The 22,855-nt window shown below is 42.4% G+C and overlaps 1 protein-coding gene across 3 annotated transcripts in view; it reads left to right on the plus strand.

Moving 5' to 3' along the window:
* The window catches only part of GNPTAB (N-acetylglucosamine-1-phosphate transferase subunits alpha and beta), a 1,418,669-nt gene that overhangs the window by 1,184,693 nt on the left and 211,121 nt on the right, over positions 1 to 22,855 (plus strand). For all 3 annotated transcript variants that reach the window (XM_044087751.1, XM_044087750.1, XM_044087752.1), the window contains exon 19: positions 9,368 to 9,535. In XM_044087751.1, the coding sequence (XP_043943686.1) occupies positions 9,368 to 9,535 (168 nt within the window). The remainder of the gene's footprint in view (positions 1 to 9,367; positions 9,536 to 22,855) is intronic.

The following is a 22,855-nucleotide window of genomic DNA, read 5'->3' on the forward strand; positions in this document are numbered from 1 at the left end:
AATTACAGCATTCAGTCTTCTTGGGTAGGAGTCTATCAGCATGGCATATCTTGACTTGGCAATATTTGCCCACTCTTCCTTGCAAAAGCGCTCTAAATCTGTCATATTGCGAGGGCATCTCTTATGCACAGCCCTCTTCAGATTTAGGTCTGGGCTCTGGCTGGGCCATTCCAGAACTTTAATTTTCTTCTGGTGAAGCCATTCTTTTTTTCATTTGGATGTATGCTTGGGGTCATTGTCATGTTGAAAGGTGAAATTCCTCTTCATCTTTAGCTTTCTAGCAGACTCCTGATAGTTTTGGGCCAAAAGTGACAGGTATTTGGAACTGTTCATAATTCCCCCCACTTTCACTAAAGCCCCTGTTCCAGCTGAAGAAAAGCAACCCCAAAGCATGATACTGCCATCACCATGCTTCACAGTGGGGATGGTGGTCTTTTGGTGAAGCAAAGGTTTGTTTTTGTGCCATAGGTAGGTACCAGGCTATTGGCCCTAGGGCTTATACAAGGCTAGCCATAACGATTCCCTGGCTATTTCCTCCCACAAATATTTACTTTCCTGGACCCCTGTCTAGCAGGGCTAAAATAATCACCCCTGCCATGTATCAAACCAAGGCCCCTGTCAACTATAGCCTAATGCACTAAACAACTAGGCCGCAGAGAATGTACCTTTTGGAATTGTGGCCAAAATGTTCAATGCTGGTCTCATCAGACCATAACACATTTTCCCATATGCTTTTGGGAGACTTGATGTATTGTTTTGCAAATTTTAGCTGGGTCTGGATGTTTTTCTGTCTTAGAAAAGGCTTCCGTCTTGCATCCCTATCCCATAGCCCAGACATATGGAGAATACGGGAGATTGTTGTCACATGTAGTACACAACCAGTACTTGCCAGAAATTCCTGGAGCTCCTTCAGTGTTGCTGTAGGTCTCTTGGCAGCCTCCCTGACCAGTTTTCATCAATTTTGGAGGGACATCCAGTTCTTTGCAATGTCACTGTTGCCCCATATTTTCTTCACTTTTTAATGACCGTCTTCACTGTGTTCCATGGTATATCCAATGCTGTGGAAATTTTTTGTACCCTTCTCCTGACTGATCCCTTTGATACTTTGTAAGTTCTCTGCAAACCATGGCTTTTGCTATAGCAGACAACTGAGTAAATGTCAGAAAAATCCTACTAGGACAGCTGAACTTTATTTGGGGTTAATCAGAGTCTCTCTAATTGATGGCAGGTATGTACCCAAGAAGGCAAAATGCTATAATTAAATCAAAAGGTGCTTCAACTAAAGTGTTAGTTTAAGGGTGCGCACACTTATGCAACCAGCTTATTGTACATTTTTTATTTTTTATATTTTTCCCCCTAACAGATGTGTTTGTTTTTCAATTGAATTCTACAGGTTATAGGTCACATTAAAGGTGGGAAAAGTTTTGAAATAATTTATTGTAGTCTCATTTTTTTATATCGCAAAACATCACTGGCATTTTAAGCGGAGTGTGTTGTTGTGTCTTTCGGCTTTTCCCGGTTAGGGGTCGCCACAGAGGAACTCCGGTCCGCTAATGATTGGCAGTTGATTTTTACGTGCTGAGTTGTCAGCCCTAACGCACAACCTTCAACGAAGGTACGCCCATTCACGCATGTCTCCACGCCGAAGACGCTTTAACCGGAGTGTGTAAACTTTTTATATCCACTGTATGTGTGTGTATGTGTCTATACAAAAATAGAAAAAAATTGTCCAGTAACCATAAAACCAAAGCACTAGAAGTACTTGTAAAGCAAGGAAGCCACACCAAAATTATTCCAAGAAAGGCTGTATGAGCACTTTCATTCCTTTATTCACTTTCAACAAAACGGAACTTCATCAGATACAAAATAACACATCATTTCCCCTTGTTTAAATACCCATAAGATCATGTGATCCACAAACATTACTTAAAAATTCATCATTCTTTAAACACATTAATACCACAATAATAAAAATATAATCATTATACTTTAAACAGTAAAAACATATATATATTATTGCTAAAAACCTACTACTTGGAACTTCCTAACCTACTATTTATATTAATTGGTATGCAATTCCCGCTGATATGTTTATTTAAACTACTACCCCTGTCAACAACTAAGACCTACACAGCAACCACCCACGCAATAAAACATTCTTGCATTTATAATCACTTCCAATGGTTGTGTAACTAATCCATGTATTCTTAGTTTTCCCATTTGATTCAAATATTTTCTACTCTCATATTAAGCAAACTACTAATTAATAATTAATATTCTATCATTTAAGCCAAGTTTCATGGTTGCATTCAATATATATATATATGTGTGTGTGCATACATACATATAAATATATATATATATTTGTGTGTGTGTGTGTGTATATATATATATATATATATATATATATATATATATATATATATATAGATTCACTTCATAACACTGAAAGCTCAAAACACTGAAACTTCAAAATCTTGAAAACTGAAATCACTGAAAACACATATACATATACTGAGTTTAAACAACATAAATCATAGCACTTTCCACCAAGTGGTGGGCTGTGACCCCCACACCCCCCCTGCTACTTATATATATCAACTTCAAGATTGCACTTCACTACACTAAGTGCAATCTTGGAGTTACACTTGGTGGAAAGTGCTATGATTTATGTTGTTTAAACTCCGTATATATGTATGATATGTGTTTTCAGTGTTTTGAGTGTTTTGAAGTTTGTGTTTTGGTCTTGTATATTACGAAGTTTGCTCATTTGCAGTGTTTTGAGTTTTCAGTGTTATGAAGTGAATCCATACACACACACACACACACACACACATAGCATTTGCAATTGTTTTTTCACATTTTTAACCAAAACACTTTCTTCACTTGTCCCTGTATCATCTAGCCTAAACTAGTCATCAGAACATTTCTAATCCCCTTAAAATTTGCATGAGGATTTTAATGAGGAAGCACCATTTCCCAGTTTAATAAATGTAGTTTGAGTATAATCTCATCAGGGTCCTGCTTTATATCTTAGCACCTGATTGATGTACATGCTCTTCTAAATTATGTGCTCTACCCATCCTCTGGACCATGAGTTGTGTTTGGGTGAATTAATATGTATACTCTGGGCCTCCCCTTAGCTTCATTCTGATATCAATTAGTCGACATATCTTGGCATAACAAATAAAATTGCTGTCAATTTTTGTAAGAAGATTCTTCTTTGGACTAGCCACTACAGCTTTTGGCTTTGTAATCATGTTCCAGTGCACCATTAATGTAAGCAACCCTTCATGGAATGCAGCAGTTTGTCACAAAATAATCAACAGTGTTCTGTACCTATTTTTGCAGGACTTTATATCTATACTACTGCCACTTTCATTCATTTTCCATAATCTTTTTATAGTGATATACCTCTATTCATTATCAAATGCTCCTCAATTTATAAGGGTAGAGACCTAGAAAGCAATTTGTTACCCTCCTTTTGCTTATCTGTCCAAATAGCTTGAAAAGATGCCCACCTGATAGCCACTACTTACTAACTTCAGATGCTGCTGTCTTAAGTGCGTTTCTTGTATTGCTACCAGTAATGGTGTCTTCTTCTTAATATTCATCAGCATCTTTTCCCTTTGAGCTGACCCGTTAGTTTTCCTGCATATTGATATCAACAAGGATGCTGCTGTTTCACTTCTTCCTCTCCTCACAATCGTGGAACAATAGCCCCCCTTCCCCAACTCCTACCACTCAAGGAAATCTATAACTTTGGGTTATCTTTTTAGCTTATTTAGATTTAGGTTCCTGGTCATAGCAGAAGCAGGTAGTCATATACATCCCTTCTTTCCATCCTTCATTATCCCCATCTTACCCTGATTTCTTATTGCAGAGAGTCGCAGGTAGTAGCATGCAGTCAGATGAATTATGTATGGTAGAAAATGTCCCTGTTTAATTCCAAATTTAACATACTGGCTTTGCAGTAAAATCTCGTTAACTCTTATATTCTCAACAGCAAAACATTACTACATTAATAAGAAAACCAATTTATAACATAAGCACTTTTAAGATTTGCACTGTAAAGATGAAAAAAATACAACTATGCAAGCATCTCAGTACTGCTCCCAACTCATGTTTAAATAACTCTTATTCAGTGCCCATTATTTACCTCTGTGTACCAGTAATGCTGCATCCCATGTATATAGAGTTAATGTGCATCACTGGCAAGCATTCTGCCCCCACCCACACACACAGTCACAAATTGTTACTAGTGTATATTACCATTTATTGCAGGCATGACTTCTTTCTAGTCAGGCTGTCAGTAGTATTAATATAATTTTATTCTAATCTGATGTTGCAGCCTTTTACAGCATCGAACAACCCCTTATATTTACGGAGTTAAACATTATTTCCTAATCTGTGTTAATTTGCCTTGTTGCATTCATTCTTAATCCATCAGTTTAACAGTTTTAGTTTCACTTCAAATAATGTAACGGCTCAGATTTACATACATACAGACAAGTGAATTGCACCTCCCTTTTACCATCCACTTCCTCGAATGGTAGGAGTTGGGGGGGTCTTTTGTTCCATGATTATGAGGAGAGGGCATCTGAAGAAGTGAAGATGCATACCCCATTTGGGCATTGTCGTCAAATTTTTGTAACTAGGAATAATAAACCCCTTTATAACATGCTGGAAAGCTAGCCAGCTCACTCTTAGGACCCAGGTGGTTAGAATCGGTGAGGCCACCTCCACAAAGTGGTTTGTCACCAGTGAAGTCCCCTTGTGCTGGGACCACTTCTCTATGAGATCTACTTCTCGGATGTTAAAGCCAATTTCAAAGGCCTTTGGCTAACCAAGTTCACAGGTGATTGCAGACTAGGAGCAGTCATTGAAACCCCCAAGATGAGAACACCTTTCAGGAAGGTCTAATACAGACAAACACTTGGTGCCAAAGCCATGGCTTAAAACTTAATACCAAGAAATGCATTGTAGTACCTTTCAGGAAGTCTACCACCCTGGTTACCTACATCATCAATAAAACACCTTTAAAAGTTGATTACCTAGTCAGGGATCTGGGAACTCGTGTAAATAGACAGAAATCTAGCCTTCGACCATGTGTTTAAGGTAGTAAGAAAATCCTTCTGTGTTGCTCAACTTATAGGCAAGGGCATGAAATCTAGGTCCAGAAAGGTCATCATACCACTGTACTTGTTAGTCATCAGTCCCATCATATAGAGTATTATGTCCCTTTTGGTATGCACCTGACCAGACACATGCAGCAACTGGAAAGTTCACAAAAGCTCCCTACAAAATGTATACAGGTAGTAAACACAATGTCGTACACTGATTGCCTCAAAGCCCCATCTCTTTCGATTGGTATCATGCCAGCTTCTGAGGGATGATCTTTGCCTGGTATAGAAGGCATCCCTGGACTCTGTTTTGATGAATGTTTTGTATATCTGCAAAACAAACAGCATCAAAACTACTAGATAAAAAGACCTAAATTTTGCTTGTGACATAAATAGGACATGTTGGAGACAGAGATGTTTCTCCAGTAATTCACATTCTCTGGAACAGATTCCCATCCATGTGAAGCAGAGTTCCTCCCTATCCCTATTTAAGTGTAACTTGGACTAGTGGATTGATAATCAAAATTCACTCGGTCTAGCTCCTTTGCCACTGAGATGGACAGAAGCCATCAGTAAATTACCACCTATGTAAATCAATTTGGTGTGTCACATTTGAGTAGCATGACTAAGCTTATAAGGGCTCTAGTGGTCATTAGCCTAGTATACAGCTGTGAACCTGTTTCCCATGTTCTTCTCTTAGTTTACTTTCAAATTTACTTGGGAGGCACATTAGCATGTCTCCAGTGTTGTGTCATTGTTTATATTTATGAACTTTGTTGCTTTGTCTTTTGATTCCAGACTTGTAGGTTACTTAGACATGCTGTCAAAAAATAACCTTAAGAAACTAGAAAACTCCTATAATAGCATAGCCAGATTTGCCACAGGTAATCCATATAGAACACATCACTGTATTAATCTAAAGCATCTTGGGTGGCTTGAATTTCACCAGCATCTGAAATTCAATCAACTGGCCATCGTCCACAAAATACTTTATCAACCTGATAAAACACCCATCCTATCTAATCTTATTCACCCCTATGATAACCTTAAGTCCCTAAGATCATCACAAAAATCTCTTGCATACATCAACAAATCAAATAATAGAGCTGGAGACTCTCTGTTTTCGATTTCTATTGGAAAAACTTGGAACCTACTTCCCTCTGAACTTACCACACTTCCCTCTACTACTCTGTTTAAAAATAAACTTAAGCTCTTCCTGAAAACACATTGGATGTGCCCCTGTTCTAAACCTGACTGACCAACTTATCCATTATTACCTGAATCTATCTACCTTCTCATCTCTGAAATTACTCCATCTTTCTAACTAATATGCTTCTATTCTCTTAAACTATTTCATATTAAATACTACTATACTTCCTCTCCTTCACAGTCCTAGCTAGTACTGGATTCTTTAAAAGTGACCCATATTGCTTCTAGATTTATTCCCTAACTGCGTCTCCATTTCATTTTCCTTATCTTCCTTTATTACCTACATCGACACTATTGCTTTCTTCTCTTCTCTTAACTAGTACTCTTCAGTAACATTTATATGTAACTTCTTATTAACTAGTACTCTTCAGTAACATTTATATGTAACTTCTAATTAACTAGTACTCTTCACTAACATTTATATGTAACTTCTTATTAACTATACTAAGTCTATTCAAATATGTGTAACCTTCATTATGTACTTTATAAATTTGCATCCTCTTATTACTTCTCTTCTCTGTTCAAGAAAATGTATTTGCATTTTAAATATGTACTTTTGTAATGTGAACTGTGTTTGAATTGTGTGGAGCTTTTCTCCCCGGGCCTCTACTGAAAATGGACATATATCCAGCTAGACTAGCCCGGTCAACAAATGTAAAATAAAATAAAATGAATAAATTATTCTCTTGCCTTACAGGGAGTTGGCACAGTAAGCTTCTGTCCTCAAAATACAACTCATCCTTATGCAGAGAAGTAAACATAAGAAACAAAAAAAAAACACTCAAGTTTAATGTTCACAACAGCCATCTCCCTCAAATTGTTACAACTCCATTTATTTCCCTCAAGTTGTCACAACTGTGTCATTATTTTTGTAGAAGATTTGTTACAAAAGAGATGCTTCCTCATCAGAGGAACAGTGAAGAAGTTTGCCCAAGGAGCTTGCTTTATAAAGATGTTGCTGGGGTTCCAAAAGTCACAAGAGATCATATGTAAATACTCTACCCCTTCCATAGCAAAGAGCAGGTTTGGTAACAAAAAAGAAAAACAATGTTCAGCTGTGAAACAGGACAGACTTGGTAAAAGCTTACCCACTCGATAACAGAAGCTACACAGGGGCAAATGGTTCAGAGTGGAAGCTACTGTAAAAAGCCAAGAAGGGTAAATATCAGTGAGTTCATGAAATGTCAGACAAGAGCAAGAGAGAGCACTGTAGTGAAAACAAAACTCATCTTTTCATGTTGTATCTTATTCACTTTCTGAATCAGTAACAAAAATAGTTCATATTGTATTGGGGTTCTTATAACATTTTTGCATCTGAAGATGATGCTTCATTTTTGCATGCACTACATAGTAGTAATTAAAATGGCTTCCATTTGTATCACTGAACATGGGAAACAACCCAAACAGAAAACATTGACCTGAAAAAATATTGATCCACAAATTTATTGAACAGCTTACTTAGCAGTTGTCTGAGATCAAGTTAGAGCAGGGAATCTTTGTTTTTTTTTTTTTTTTCCCTTTCACCAGTGTGGTACAGTTTTGAAGTTGGGTGTATAATTACCAAGGAGTGAGGAGGGCACAGCCCCCACATGGGAGGGGGGTAGAGGACTTGCCCACCTGCATACAGTGCATTTTCTTTTTTATTTTATTTTATTAATTTAATTGTTTTGCGGAACAACTTTTCTGAGTCAGTGTTTTCTGTGTCTGCATTTTGTGTGTTCAGTGTTATGATAGAAGCTGAATTAAAATATCCCACAAAGCAGTGTATGTTAAATGCATGTTTACTGTTTCTGATTGTTGAACTACAGTTTTGCAAGTATATTGCATTTTACTGTATTTTAACAGTTAGAAATTGTTTTGCCATTTTACAGCTACTTTGAAGTTGAGGTAACTGATAGAGCTGATAGTGTAAGAATTACAATAAATCACATAATCACCTCAGGTAGAGAAAGCAAGGTATAACAGGTTGTACACAACATATCTGATGCCATTCTGATACTGGCGACTTCCTTCATTTTCTCATTTTAGAAAAGGAGCTGTGGCCTTAGATGCTGTTTTCCTCTTCCTTCATTAACCTTCTTGCAACCAGGGCAATGCCGAAATTATTAAGAGTCGAATAGACAATGTTTTTGCCAATAAGCTCATCATAATGTCTCTGGCCAACCCTGACTGGCCTGCACAATCACTGAACTTTTCTGTACATCGGGTTGGTTCTGCGATGTCTGCTGGCTTTCACATTTCTTGACTATGGTTACTGTAGTGCATTTAGCTGGCACTCTTACCAAAACATGTATTAGTCTTTTAGTAGTGTGTGCAACTTGAGGGGCAGTTGACTCCGCACTGGTTATCTCCTACAAGGACAAAAACTACTGTAGTACATGAAATAACTTTTTGCCTACATTTCCTTGTTCAGCCCCTCTCTGTGTTATTTGTATGCAAAATAAAAGGGCTAAAACTACCACAGGGATGTAAAAATAGGCTTCTTAAAATCCTCACAGCCCAGTCGCCTGTTAAGTACCTATGAACCCACAGTGCTGGTGTAACATACACTTATCTCACCAAAACTCTTTAGTGCATGGCCTTGGCATGAAATTGCAACTATATACCATAGAGATACCTGACCAATAATTTAAACTTTGAAAGCAGATTTTCTTTACTAAGAAGTTTATTATATCATTTTATATTCATTACTGGTCTACGAACTATGAGGAATTGTAATTTTAAAGAAATACTTTAAATATGTGTGAAGTTATAGCTTTATATGCGCTAAAGTACACAGTTGTTATTCCTTCTGAAAAAAACAGTAAGATTACCTAGTTATCAAAATGTATTTGAAAAGTGGTTTATAGCCATACAAATCTGGACAGATTAGTACTTTAGAACATCCTGCATTATGTTTTTTACGCAATATGCTAGCTAATGTTTTTTTACTTCAGTTAAGTAATGCAGGCAACGCGTGTAGAATGTTTTGCTTTATCTTTGAGATATTTCACTTAATTTGTTAAGTTAACATTGGTATTTCCACATTTCTACAGAAAATTTATATGCTTGAATGACAATATTGACCACAAACATAAAGATGCTCAAACAGTGAAGGCTGTTTTGCGAGATTTTTATGAGTCCATGTTCCCCATACCATCACAATTTGAGTTGCCACGAGAATACCGTAACCGTTTTCTTCATATGCAGGAGCTACTTGAATGGTAAGTTGTGGTTTATACAGTATAACTTTGATACTCTGCAGTTATAAAAAAATTTAACAGGGTGGGGGGGTAAAACTATTTTGGCAACAAAATGAGTACATGCTTGAAAATAAGCATGTACAGTTGAACGGTAAAATGAATGAATTTTTTATGAAAAGGTAAAATGCTCATACTTAAAAACATTTTTTCATCTGTGAGTCTGTTTTAAGTGTTAGGCTGTTAGAGAGAGAGGAGAGAATATAAAGAACATTTTTGTTAAAGAGCAGAATGAGGACAGGCCTGAAAAATATCAAAGCCTATGTGGTGGAACTGCAACATTGTGCATGTACTTATTTGCTTAGTATCTAGGCTGTTACAAACAACTGTGTAATGTTGATAAGGCTATTAAGACGTATTTAGAATTTAATCATGCTTCAGAACTTTGGGATAACACATAATTCTCATTTGTGAATGAAAAAAAGAGGAACTCTGCTGTTTCTTATACTGTTATTTACATAGAATCTTAGCATGTAGTCCATCTATTTAATTATATTTTCAGTTCAATATTAGTAATTGTTGTCATTGTATTGTTTGTACATGTGTGTGGTAGCATGTGTGTGTATCTTTTTGTGAGCAAGTATGATGGATAAGGGGGTATAGATTCTACGTCTCACACTGCTTCTGTCAGTATTTGATGTTATACAGAACCACGAGCCACCACATATACCATTAATATAGATTCTACGTCTCACACTGCTTCTGTCAGTATTTGATGTTATACAGAACCACGAGCTACCACATATACCATTAATATACAGAGGGTCATTGGCGTTAAAGATATAAGGTAAATGCACCACTGTCTTGAGTAATAGCCAATACATGCCAAATACAAACAAGTGCCATGCTGCCCAGCTGTATATAAGAGTTATAGTTATTGGTTCCTCAAGATTTTACCCACCTCAGACTGATCCTGGTGTCTGTTAGTAAAGCCTAGTTTGTGGTAATTGAAACTTGAAAAAAGACATAACGGGAGTTATTTAAGACATCCTGCAGGGTAGCTCTGACATTTAGTGCATCTTTTTTGAACAGGTCTCCAGTCTTAAGTGCAAAGAGTTTACTTTTTGTTTTTTTGGCTAAACATATCTTTTTCAGTGTAGTGGCAGGTTACCACTATTAAGAGTTCCAAATAGTTTAGTCAGGGATTAGTTTTAGAAATGTTGTCTAATTAAGCAGCTTTCAACACTAAGATTGTAGATTATGCAGTATGTGGAAGTTAAACTGTGGAGGCAAAGCCCAAATGGTCTGACAGAAACACAAGTGGGTAAATATTGCACAGCCTACACCTCCAAGGTTGATTATTGTGTAAATACTTAAGATATTTTATAATCTGACATTATTTTCTTTTGCCTTGTTATTGTACTTGTGCAGTGACACACATTATTTCCAAAGTGGTTCTAGTCCACTACGTTTGGATGCAGTTATGCAAACACATCAAATGTTAAACTATTTCCTGTCCTGTATCTTTTAATAACTGTTAAAGCTCTTTTACTGCTGAAGTACCAGCTAGATGTCCTTCCATATTACTGTTGCAGTATTCTTTACAGTACAGATCCCCTGCCTAGGGCAGCCTGACGAGCAGCCAGTATACTGAAGCCTTTAGGTTGTAATGGGTACACGGTATGTCACACATATGCTCCCTACACATGGGGTAGAGCAGAAAGGTGGTGTCCAGATGTATCATCCACAGAACTTCTTTGATGCCAGTCCAAATACCATCTCCAGTCTTCGGTCTGAATGCTCATTCGTCTGCTGATTTTCAACCACTTTCAGATAAGTGCCCTGTTGGGATTTTTTTTTCATTTCTTTTTTTTTTTTTTTTGTTTTTTTTTTGTTTTTTTTTTTTGTTTTTGTTTTGGCTTGCTTCCAGTTGTTGGGTTTCATGTCATCCAGGAAAGGGAAATGCCAGTGCAGGAGACAGATTCCCCATAAAGATTGTCATGAGCAGTGTTTGTTGTGTTTAGGCACTTCCCATGAGCATACATCTTGTGAGATTTGTCAAGTTTTCGTCCCTAAGACGTTGCATAGTCAGCTTTCCTCACTAGCAATTTACTTGGATAACCAGTGACTTAAACTTTTGGCAAAGGACACTATGGAAAGATCTTCCTGGCCCGAGGGTCAGCCATCTGCAAAGAAAATGACCAAAACATCTTGGGTAGATTCTTCAGCTGTATTGCCTACACCAGATGTCCCTCTTGACCACTGGATATCTCTCTTGAGGCTGGTGAAAGCCTGGACAATCATCCGGATCCTTTTTTGGATTCCTCTCTCATGACCACTTTGGAAGCCGGCATGGATCTGACTCCATGCATATCCATGGAGGCTTTGAAGACATCCAGTTTGGATGTACAGAGGAAACAGTGGCTGATAATTACAGAAAGTCCTAGGGTTGTTCCTCAGATATTAGTGAGGGAAGAAGTTCTGACTAGCATTATAGAGTGCCATCAGGGGTAAGAGCCTCCTAAATTGCTTAAGACTGATGTCCCTCAGGAAAAGAAGCAGAAGACCAAACGCATTTTGCCTGCTCCTAAAGATTGTCAGAATGAATGGAAAAACTTCACTCAAGGCCTATTTAATACCCTTATGGCTCTGAAGCCTGCACAGGGGGCATTTGTTCCTGATGTACCTTGGTCTTCTACCCCTCTTAAGAGGCCTAGGGAGCAGGATTACTCTGATGTTGATGATGATTCTGATGAAGAATCTGAAGTAGTTAACTTCATTTGTCTATCAACCTGTGGGTATCGGATCCATATCGGAACCCAGCTGGCAGCTTCAAACAGCTAAGATCCGAGCTCCAAGCTCCTACCCCTTACCCATAATCCCCTGCTAACCCTTACTGTCCTCAGATCTCGTTTGCCGCGTTTCAGTCAGCAGCTTGATCAAGCTTCCAGGCGTGTATAGAACAGTTTTTTGTGAGAAAAATCTTTCCTTTTTATTTTAACTGTATTTAGTTAGTTTGTCCTCCCCCTGTCTGTTTGTGAAGGCATGTTTGTGTTGGGCCTAGTGTTTGAATTTTTTTCTAAGTATGTCTGAGGCCCCTAAAGCTTTTTTTTCTAAATGCACCGAGTGTGGCCATAAGCTGTCCCCAGCGGATGGCCACACTCTGTGTGTTGTTTGTCTTGGGGTTGACCACCTCTCCTCAGGCTGCACTATTTGTGCAGCCTTCAACCCCAGGGCTTTGAGGGACAGGAGGTCGAAGTTGGTCTTGGCGGGACTGTTGCCCCCGGATCTGACTTCGTCCTCCTCTCCCTCTGTGGCACTTGCCATGACAGTGCCACCCCCCCCCATCCCTGCTCCCCTGGCGGGGACTCACCCTCCCACCGCAGGCCAGGAGGAGAGGGAAGCTAGGAGGGAGCGCAAGAAGGATAAACATCACAAGTGGCGGGCCGAGTCTTCCTCCTCGGCCCCGCCAGCCAAGCAAGCGGCTTCTCCTAGGGCCTCCGGGCCTTCTCCTTCCCGGCTCCATTCACCCCGTTTTTCTCTGGAGCCGGAGGAGGAGGAGACCTGGTCACCTTCGTGGTCATCGAGGCGGCACTCCCGTCCCGCCTCGGTGGCCTCCTCTAGGTCGACTAGAAGCTTATCCGATGCAAACATGGACCGGATGATGCGTAGGCTCCTCCAGGCCCAGCTGCAGATGGGAGTGCTCCTGCCCCCCCCCTCCGGGGGGGAGCTCGACCCCTTTTTTTGCCCCGATAGCTCCTTCTGCGACCCACTTCCGGGATTTGAAGCTGAGTAGCGTCGAAGCCGGGGGAGTGTCGGCTCCGATAGTACCTCGTACTTAGGCGCCAACAGCGCCATCGCGTTTGTCGGGTCCCTTTTCGGATCCGAGCTCTCGGAGCCGAGAGGAACTGAGCTTCAGATCCGGAGGTGTCAGTGTGTCTTTGGCTCCATCTCGGTCGGAGCATACTGGCCCTTCGGATCCGACTGCTTCAGCGCCAGCTTTGATCCATGCATCAGATCCGAGGGGACTGCTCTCTGATCCCAGGGAGAGCAGCTCCCCTTCGGTGTTCGATGTTGTGGAGAGGGTTCTATCGAGGGACTCTAGACCCCAGGCTCGTGCTACGGCTCCACCCTGCACTCCATCTCAGACGGGCCTACCTTCCATCACCCGGCCCCAGGGACAGCCTGCGCCTATGTCCCAGATAGTTCCCTTGGAGGAACAGGATGTGGTTGGTGAGGCCTCTTCGGACAGCCCCCCCGAGGAGGTCCCTCACAAACGTATGTGCAAGAAGAGGCACTTGGACTCACCTGAGTCCTTGACAACAGGTACAGATTTAGAGGAAGGGGAAGGTTCCCCCCCAAAGACATCTCCTTCGGAGACATCATGGAAATGCTTTGAATTGGAGGGGGGTGGTCCGCCCAAAAACCTTCCTCAGATGAGTCTGTATTGCTGGAGGCGTTTGACGCAGGCCCATCTACCTCTTGGGTGTCCCCTCCCGCCGACCCCCTGGTAGACCTGATTACTACCAGGGCATGGAAGGAGCCGGACACTGTGGAGCCCATTCCCAGGAGGCCTGATAAAATTCTTAGCCCCCCTTCCAATAGAACTTGCTGGAGCAAGGGTGCTCCTGTAGATGCCATGTTGGTTGCGGCCGCCACTAAAAAGGAACTGGCCCAGGAGAGTTCCTTGGTCCATCCTCCAGACAAGGAGTCTCGGACGATGGACCATTTGGGTAAGTGGATGTTCGCTTCAGCCACCTTCTCGGTAAGGTCACCGAATTATATGGCACACGTGATACGACTCCAGCCGGATCTCATCAAAGAATACGCCAGGTCGGCCCCAGAGTCCATGTCGGCAGAGGATAAGAAAGTATTCTCTACCCGAATGGCCACTCTCAAAAATCCATTTCTAACACCTCTATGCAGCTCCTCTCTCATGCCACGGAAGGAGCCACTAGAGTTAGCAGAGCGGGCATTGTCTTACGACGGCATGCTTGGCTCCGCCATTGTGATTTTGAGGAACCCTTCAAAGCGTCCTTCGCTAATGCCGCGTTTGACGGTTCTTCCCTCTTTAGCAAGACCGTACACGACACGCTGGTCCAGAGCTAGAAAGATGGGAAGACGTCTGTCGTCGGAGTCCGCTTCTCTGCTCCCCAGAGGTCCTTCACTAGGAACCAAAAGGGACAGAAGAAGATGTGGTTCCGGAAATCTCAACAGTCCTGTTTCGCTCCGGACCTCTCGTCCTTCAGAGGCAGAGGAGGATAGGGTGGATGCCGGCCCAGAGGCAGATGGGGACCGAAGAATTTCGGGTCGAGAGAACCCTTTTCTGATCGGCCCGCGCAGCAACCCTGAAGGGTTACCTGACTGCTCTACTCTGGAGGCAGTCGGGGGGTGTTTCTCAAGGCACCTAGCTATGTGGGAGTCCATTACAACAGATCGCTGGGTGCTTCGGATCATATCCATAGATTACAAGATTCCCTTTTTCAACCTTCCTCCCAAACCCCAGAGCCTCCCCGATGTCCCACTCAATCAAAGGGAGGCAGCAGCAGCAGAAATTCTTCAGCTGCTAGAAAAAAAGAGCAATCCAGCACTTCCCCTCAGACCAATCCGGATCAGGCTTTTACTCCAGGTTCTTTTTGGTGCCAAAAAAGACGGGGGAACCTAAGACCAATCCTCGATCTATACTTCCTAAACCTGTCAGTGGCCAAGGAAAAGTTCTGGATGGTCACCATTCAGTCCATTCTCCCAATCCTGCAGGAGAATGACTGGATGTGTTCCATAGACCTCAAGGATGCGTACTACCACATTCTGATGGACAGGCGATCCAGAAGGTTTCTCCGCTTCCGGCTAGGAGCCAGCCACTTCCAGTTCAGGGTCCTTCCCTTTGGTCTCACCACAGCCCCCAGGGTGTTCACCAAAGTATTAGCAGTGATAGCGGCCCACCTGAGACTTCAGGGAATACAGGTCTTTCCGTACCTAGATGACTGGCTCCTGTCCGCCCCCACCAGGCATCTATTGTGCTCAGTCAGAGATTATTTCCTCCATCTGGCTTCCTGACTGGGAATCACAATCAGTGTCAAAAAATCTTCTCTCCAACCAACCCAGGTCTTAGACTTCATTGGAGCCAGATTGGACACACATCTTCTGCAGGTCTTTTTGACTCCGGACTGAATTCGCACCCTGAAGCTCCACGTGCTAGCCCTTCTGAACTACCCGGCTCCTCCAGCGGAATTGGTCCTGAGGGCTCTAGGCTCTATGGTGGCGACTATCAATCTACTACCCTTGGCGCGCCTGAACATGGGGGTACTGCAATGGACCACACAGGTTCAGTGGTCCATTCTGCAACATCCACTGTGTTCACCCATTCCCCTCAGCAGGGTTTGCAAGAAAGCCCTACTCTGGTGGCTCCAGTATCCGGACCGCCAGAAAGGGCGGCCGTTCTCTATGTCTCCCCTTCTTGCCACAGTGACCACGGACGCTTCTCGCCTTGGGTGAGGGGGGGGCACTGTATGGGCATAACTGTCCAAGGCACGTGGACCCAATCAGAGACCTTGTTGCACATCAATGTCCTAGAGATGAGGGCGGTGCTTCTTGCGTTGCAAGCACTCCAAGCCCTTCTTCCCTTGGGAACTATTGCAATTCAGACAGACAACATGTCAGTCGTCTGGTATATCAACAAACAAGGGGGAACCAGGTCCTACCCACTTTGTCGAGAGGCCATGAGAGTTTGGGAATGGATGATCTCCACCAACTGCTTTCTCATAGCAATGCACATTCCGGGCCGGTCGAACATCTTGGCAGACAGGCTGAGTCGCACCATCCTTTCACCATACGAGTGGTCTCTGAACCCGAGAGTGGTGAAGCAAATTTTTTTCAAATGGGGTCAACCTTGCTGCGATCTCTTTGCGTCTCCTTCGAACACAAAGTGCAGCGACTACTTCACTCTAATTCTCCCACCAGGGGAATCAACCAGAGACTCTCTGGTGCATGTTTGGCCATCCGGTCTACTTTATGCTTATCCTTCTCTTCCCCTAATGCTGAAATTCTTGCAGAAAGCACGTCGGTTGGGGAGCAGAGTGATCCTCATAGCCCCATTCTGGCCTCGTCAAACGTGGTTCCCTTGCCTCTGTGGTCTCACCTAGTGAACCCCCCATGGGTTCTAGATCCCACGCCGGATCTGATCTCCCACCCGCTAGGGCTGACAACCCCGAACCTGGACAATTTCAAGCTCACAGCTTGGTTGATCCAGTTCCAGTGATAGCTAGGACTCCTGGTATCTCGTCATCTGTTAAGGCTATTTTAGTAGCCACTCATAAGCCTTCCACGAGGAAGGTTTATAATAGTAAGTGGAAATGTTTTTCAATCTGGGTGGAACGCAGAAACTTAGATCCCTTTACAGCTCCGTTACCAGCAGTGCTAGAATTCTTATCAACCTTATTCGACCAGGGTGCTAGCCCCTCTACGTTCAAAGTCCAGTTAGCTGCAATCTCCCACTATCATGTGGGAAATGGTCTCGGCCCCCTGGCCTCTTCCAAATGATGTAAGACCTTTTTAAAAGGCACCTTCCTCTTGAGACTTCTTGTTAAAGATCCAGTTCCTCCATGGGATTTAACTCTTGTTCTCCAATCCCCGTTCGAGCCAGCAGCCTCGGTGGACCTAAAATTCTTATCCTGGAAGACGGCCTTCTTTATTGCCATCACTTCGGCCAGAAGGGTTTCGGAACTTCAAGCCCTTTGTGCCAAACCGCCATACTTGGTTTTTCATAAAGATAGAGTTTCCCTCAGGACCAATCCTTCTTTCTTGCCCAAGGTCGCGTCAGAACCAAACATCAACCAATCCATTAATTTACCAGTATTCTTTCCAAATTGCCAGAACAAAGGTGAATATAAGTTACATTCCCTGGACGTACACAGGCAATTAAGATTTTATCTGCACAGGACCACTGGTCACAGGAAATCGGACCCACTCTTTGTATCCTTTGCGAAACACTCTTTGGGAAAACCAGTATCGAAAGTTACATTGTCCAGATGGATTTCCCAATGTATCCTACTAGCATATCAAAGTTCTGGTCGACCCAAACCTGAAGGAGTCCACGCTCATTCTACTTGATCAGTTTCCACCTCTGCTGCTTTTTGGTCCAGAATTTCCTTGGATGACATTTGCTCAGCAGCCACTTGGGCTTCATCTCATACGTTCATTAACCATCACAAGTTGGACATAATTTCCAGAGGGAGAGCATCCTTCGGCTCCGCAGTGCTCTGGAATATCCTTCCATGAGGACCTCCCAAGGTTTTTGTAGCTGGGGGCTCTGTCCCACAGGTTGATGGACAAATGAAGTTAACTACTTCAGATAAAGAAGTTATGTACTCACCATAACGTTCCATCTGAGTAGGTAATCTTCATTTGTCAGCAACCGACCCTCCCTCCATCCCCCTAACCTATAGTGCATACTAGAAGGATTCCTAGCCCTTGTTTTCCAGATAAATTAGGTTAGGATTTGCAGGAGACTCCTGTATTATAATACTCTGTATTGCTAAGTAAACTCGATCTGAGGACAGGAAGGGTTAGCAGGGGATTATGGGTAAGGAGCTTGGAGTTCAGATCTTAGCTGTTTGAAGCTGCCGTCTCGGATCCGATACCCACAGGTTGCTGACAAATGAAGATTACCTACTCAGATGGAATGCTGTGGTGAATACATAACTTCTTTTTCACTAGCCTATTCCTCTCAGATCCCTTCTCCATTAGACTATGGTTCTGAAGAAGAAGAGTCTTATCAGTCTTGACTCTCCTTTTAGGAGATTTCATTTGGTGATACTATTAGCAGAATAATGGAATTTATCAAATGGGACTGCGCCTTGGGTATCTGATGTTCAGAAGAGGTACTGTGAGCTTCTGCAGATGGAGTCTCCTAGGGCCTCTGCAGTTCCTCCTGTACTTGCTGCCCTGCCTGATGCATTCTCCACTGCTTTTCAGGCTTCTGCCTCCCAACCCCCTATTTCCAAGAAACCTGATAGGTTTTATAAAGTACTTGATGACTGCAAGTTTCTTTATAAGTGTCCCTCTGCTGAACCTTCTGTGGTGTCAGTGGCTTCTGATAAGCCGTCCATATTGTTGCCTTCAACTAAGTTGCTTCCCTCTGATAAGGACAACAGAACCATGAAGAGGCTGAGTAAGAAGGTGTATACTTCTGCTTCCCGGCCTTTAGGGCTGTGAACTGTCAGACACATATGACCAGATATGTCGTGGCTCTTCTCTCTCAGACCTCTCTAGCCATTTAAGATGATCTTGATACTGAAGGGAAGGCATCTACTCTTGCCATGCTAGGGATGTCTTGATGTCTTTCTGAATCCCCATTCCATTAAATGCAGCTGATGCGTCATCTAGGTCTGCTGCTTTTGCATCTGTTTTGAGGAGGTATTCCTGGCTCAGACTTAAGCCTTTGCCTGATGATACCAAGGCTAAACTGATGGCTGCTCCTCTGGATAATAAGCATTTGTTTGGTGCTGCTGCAGAGTTGTTTAAGTCCCTGCAAGAAAACAGTATGGCCTTCAGGAGTTGAAGACCTATTTTTGTTTCATCTGTTCCTCAGTTTCAGAGAAATTATCCTAAACAAGTCTGCCTTTGTCCCCAGGTGGTCTCACCCTCCCCTAAGGGTTAAAAGTGTGGTAGAAGGATCCCCTCTCCCCTGTTAAGGCTACCCAAACTCCTGCTACTCAGAAGCTTCCTTTTCCTGATAAACCAGGTGCTGTTTGACTATCCTGTTCTTCTCAGTCACATTCCTCTTTCTCTGCATCTTTCCCTTCCTCCTCTTATTTGAGTAAAGTGCACCCAAGACTCCTGGGTTCTTGCAATAATTTGCCAGGGTTACTACATGGTTTGGAACCCCCCTCCCCATTTTTGGGCATTCCTTATCCTCCTCAGGAACAACTGCCCTTTTTCCAGAGGTTCAGGGCCTGTTGGCTCAAGGAACAATTCAAGAAGCTCCAACTCCTCAGAAGGGGAAGGAGTTTTACTCCAGAATGTTGTTGGCCCCCAGGAAAGAAGGCACCTGGAAGACCCATTCTGGATCTTTGTCACTTAAACACCTTTTTGAAAGTCCCTTCCTTTCAGATACTATCCCTTTAAACCTTGTTTTCTCTGCTTCCTCAGTCTTTTCTAGTTTCCCTGGATCTCATGGATAGTTATCTCCATATTCCTATTTATCCCCTTTTCATGAAGCTTTTACATTTCTCTGTTGCTTCCTGGCATTTTCAGTTCTCTGCTTTGCCCTTTAGCCCCTCTACTGCCCCATGGGTCTTCACCAAATGCCTTGCTCCTATGATTGCTTTCTGCAGGTTGAGAAAGGATACAGGTCTTTCCTTAAATGGACAACTTGCTCATTCAGGCGTCTTCTACAGAAATTTTACTTCAGCATCTTTTCTTTACTATTTGTCCCTTGCAAAACCTGGGGTTAACTGTAACTTTTGGAAAATCATTCATGACTCCTCCTTAGGATTAGGTTTTTCTGGGGTGCAAGCTCCATACTGTTCCAATGCCGGCACCCTGCCTCCTTCCAAGGCTTTAACTCTTGATTGCTTTCTTTCAATCCCTTCTTTCTCTGGCTTCCATTACAGCCAGGGAGTTTCTGAGGGCTCTGGTTTACGTGGTTTCTACCATTCCTATGCTTCCTGTGGCCAGGTTCCATATGAGAAAACTCCAGTGGTTTCTAAAGTCCTTTAGATTTTCTAGTCCCTCTAACATGTCTCAAGCTGAAACTTCAGTGGTGGTTTCGTCAGTTGTCCCCCAACCCAGGGCTTCTTTTTCAACCTCCTGTCCCTGTTCAGGAAGACTTCACAGATGCTTAAACATGGGATGGGGAGCCATCTTTGGTCCTCTGAAAATGCAGGGTCTTTGGTCTGTTCAACAAAAGAAAGTCCACATCAGTGTCAAAGAGATGAGAGCCTTTCTTCTTCTGACTGACACTTTTCATTCTCTTTTCTTTCCAAGACCCCTCAAGATTCTCACAGGCAATACCACAGTGATGTGGTACATAAACAAGCAAGAGGGGGGGGGTCTTATCTCCTGTGCAGATTATCCCTTCAAAGTTGTGGTCTAGCTGTCCAGTATCAGGTGACCCTTCAGGCAGTTTACATTCCCTCAGATCAGAATATAGTGGCAGATTGTCTGAGTAGGTCTATAACACAATCCCACAAGTGGATACTTCACAGGGATGTGTTGCTGGACATTGTCCACCAATGGGGTACTCCTGAAGTAGATTTGTTTGTCTCCCCTCTGAACAGACAACTTTCTCTGTTTGCACCAGATTACCATGTCCTGTGGCCTGGAAGATGGGCGCTTTCTGTTTTTCTTCGAAGGGGGTGTTTCTTCATTCCTCTCCCACCTCTCATTCCGAAAGTCCTGTTTAAGATAAAACAGGATGCTCCCAGAATCTTGCTGGTGATTCATTTTTGTCCCAGACAGCATTGGTTCCCTGTTCTGCATTTAGCCAAGGGCAATCATCACAAGTTACCTTACAACGGTGGACCTACTCACACAAGACAAGGGGGTCTCTCATCCATCCCCACCTGTTCAGTCTTCAACTGACATTGTGGGTGATAAAGTTTTGATCCTCTACAGACACCTTTTTTTTCTGAGGATGTACTTCAGGTCCTGCAGGAGGCCAGGAAATCCACTTCTAATACATCTTACTTATCCAGATGGAATAGGTTTTCTGTTTGGTGTCATTCTCATAACCAGGATCCGCTCCTTGTGGATGTTCCTTTGGTTCTGTCTTATTTGCGTAAATTGCTCAATGCTGGGTTGGCATATGCTTCTGTTACGGCCCACCTTTCAGCTATCTCTGCTTGTCTGCCTTTGGACTCCCCCTTTGTCCTCTAGATTTGAGACCAAACAGTTTCTTAAAGCTCTCCGTCACATTAGGCTCCTAGGAAGCCTGTCCCTCCTTCCTGGGACCTTAATTTTAGAAAAATTGACTCTGGCTCCTTTTGAGCCTACTGCTTCATATTCCTTAACAGCATTGTTCTTGGAAGACTGTTCTTTTGGCCCTTACTTCTGCCAGACGGGTGTCTGAGTTGCAAGCCTTTATGATTGCTCCACCTTTTTTAGTTTTTCGTAAGGATAGGGTATCTTCATACTAATTCTTCTTTTATGCCCAAGGTGGTTAATGAGTTATCTTAATCAATCTATTCATTTGCTTACTTTTTTCCCCTTCTCCACAATCTGCTAGTGAGAAGGTTTTGCATACCTTGGATTTGCATAGGTAACTCCGATATTATTTGGATAAGACTAAAGCTTTTTGTAAATCTGAACAGCTTTTTGTTTCTTTTTATTCTAAGTCTTTAGGTTTGGCTGTGTCCAAGCAAATCATTTCTTGTTGGATATCAAAAGCCATCTCTTTTTGATGTTCTTTTCATGGAAAGAGCCTTCCTTCTTCTGTTAAGACTCATTCTACTTGGACTGTGGCATGCATTTTTCATGGGTTTGCATACTAATTATATTCTTGAGGCAGCTACCCGGACTTCTGTGCATATCAAACACTATATGTTGGGTATGATTTCTAAGGGCAGAGCTACTTTGCCTGTGCCATTCCTCATGACTTCATAGAGGGCTCCGCAGGCACTTCCTCCTACCAATCTTCTTCCTGAGCTATTTTCCTATTTTAAAGACTACAGCAACAGTGATATGAAAGGACATAGTACAGGTGAGTAAAATCTTAACATAAAAGTAAATGTCATTCTATTCACTATTGCAGTAGTCACTCCCTCCATTCTGACCTGGTCCTTTTTCCTTCTGGATCTGCCTGTTACCTGTTTATGTCCTTGGGCTGTTGTTTCTGCTTGGGCTTTTCAGTTCTGAGGATGGTACGTCCGTACATCACTTTATGCTCTACTCCATATGCGGGGAGCATATGTGTGGTGTATGGCATACCCATTACAACCTAAAGTCTGTGGTGTACTGACCCAGACATCTGGCTGCCCAAGGTAGGGGATCCCTGTTGTAAAGAATACTGCAATAGTGAAGAGAAGGACCTCTACTGTTATGGTAAGATTTTACACAACTGTACTTTTTTTCTTTTCTTAACATCTGTATTCCAAGGGTTATGTAAGAAAAGTCACAGAATGCTTACCCGATTTCAGACTAGTAAGTGAAGCAGGAGGATAGCAGTTCAAATGGAAAAGTGACATATTTTGAGTTAACACAGATTTTTTACAGTGCTTAACTGGTACTTTTAATTGTACTTTATAAATAATTAATTGGTTAAGTCTGACTACTAGTAACTATCACAAAGGATGTTCATCGTGTTTCACTGTTGCAGTCATTACAATTGGGTTATCCTGCTGGCAG

This window comes from Protopterus annectens, chromosome 11.part0 (genome assembly GCF_019279795.1).
Source record: "Protopterus annectens isolate FY-2018-M chromosome 11.part0, PAN1.0, whole genome shotgun sequence".
In the NCBI taxonomy this organism is placed as follows: Eukaryota; Metazoa; Chordata; order Ceratodontiformes; family Protopteridae; genus Protopterus; species Protopterus annectens.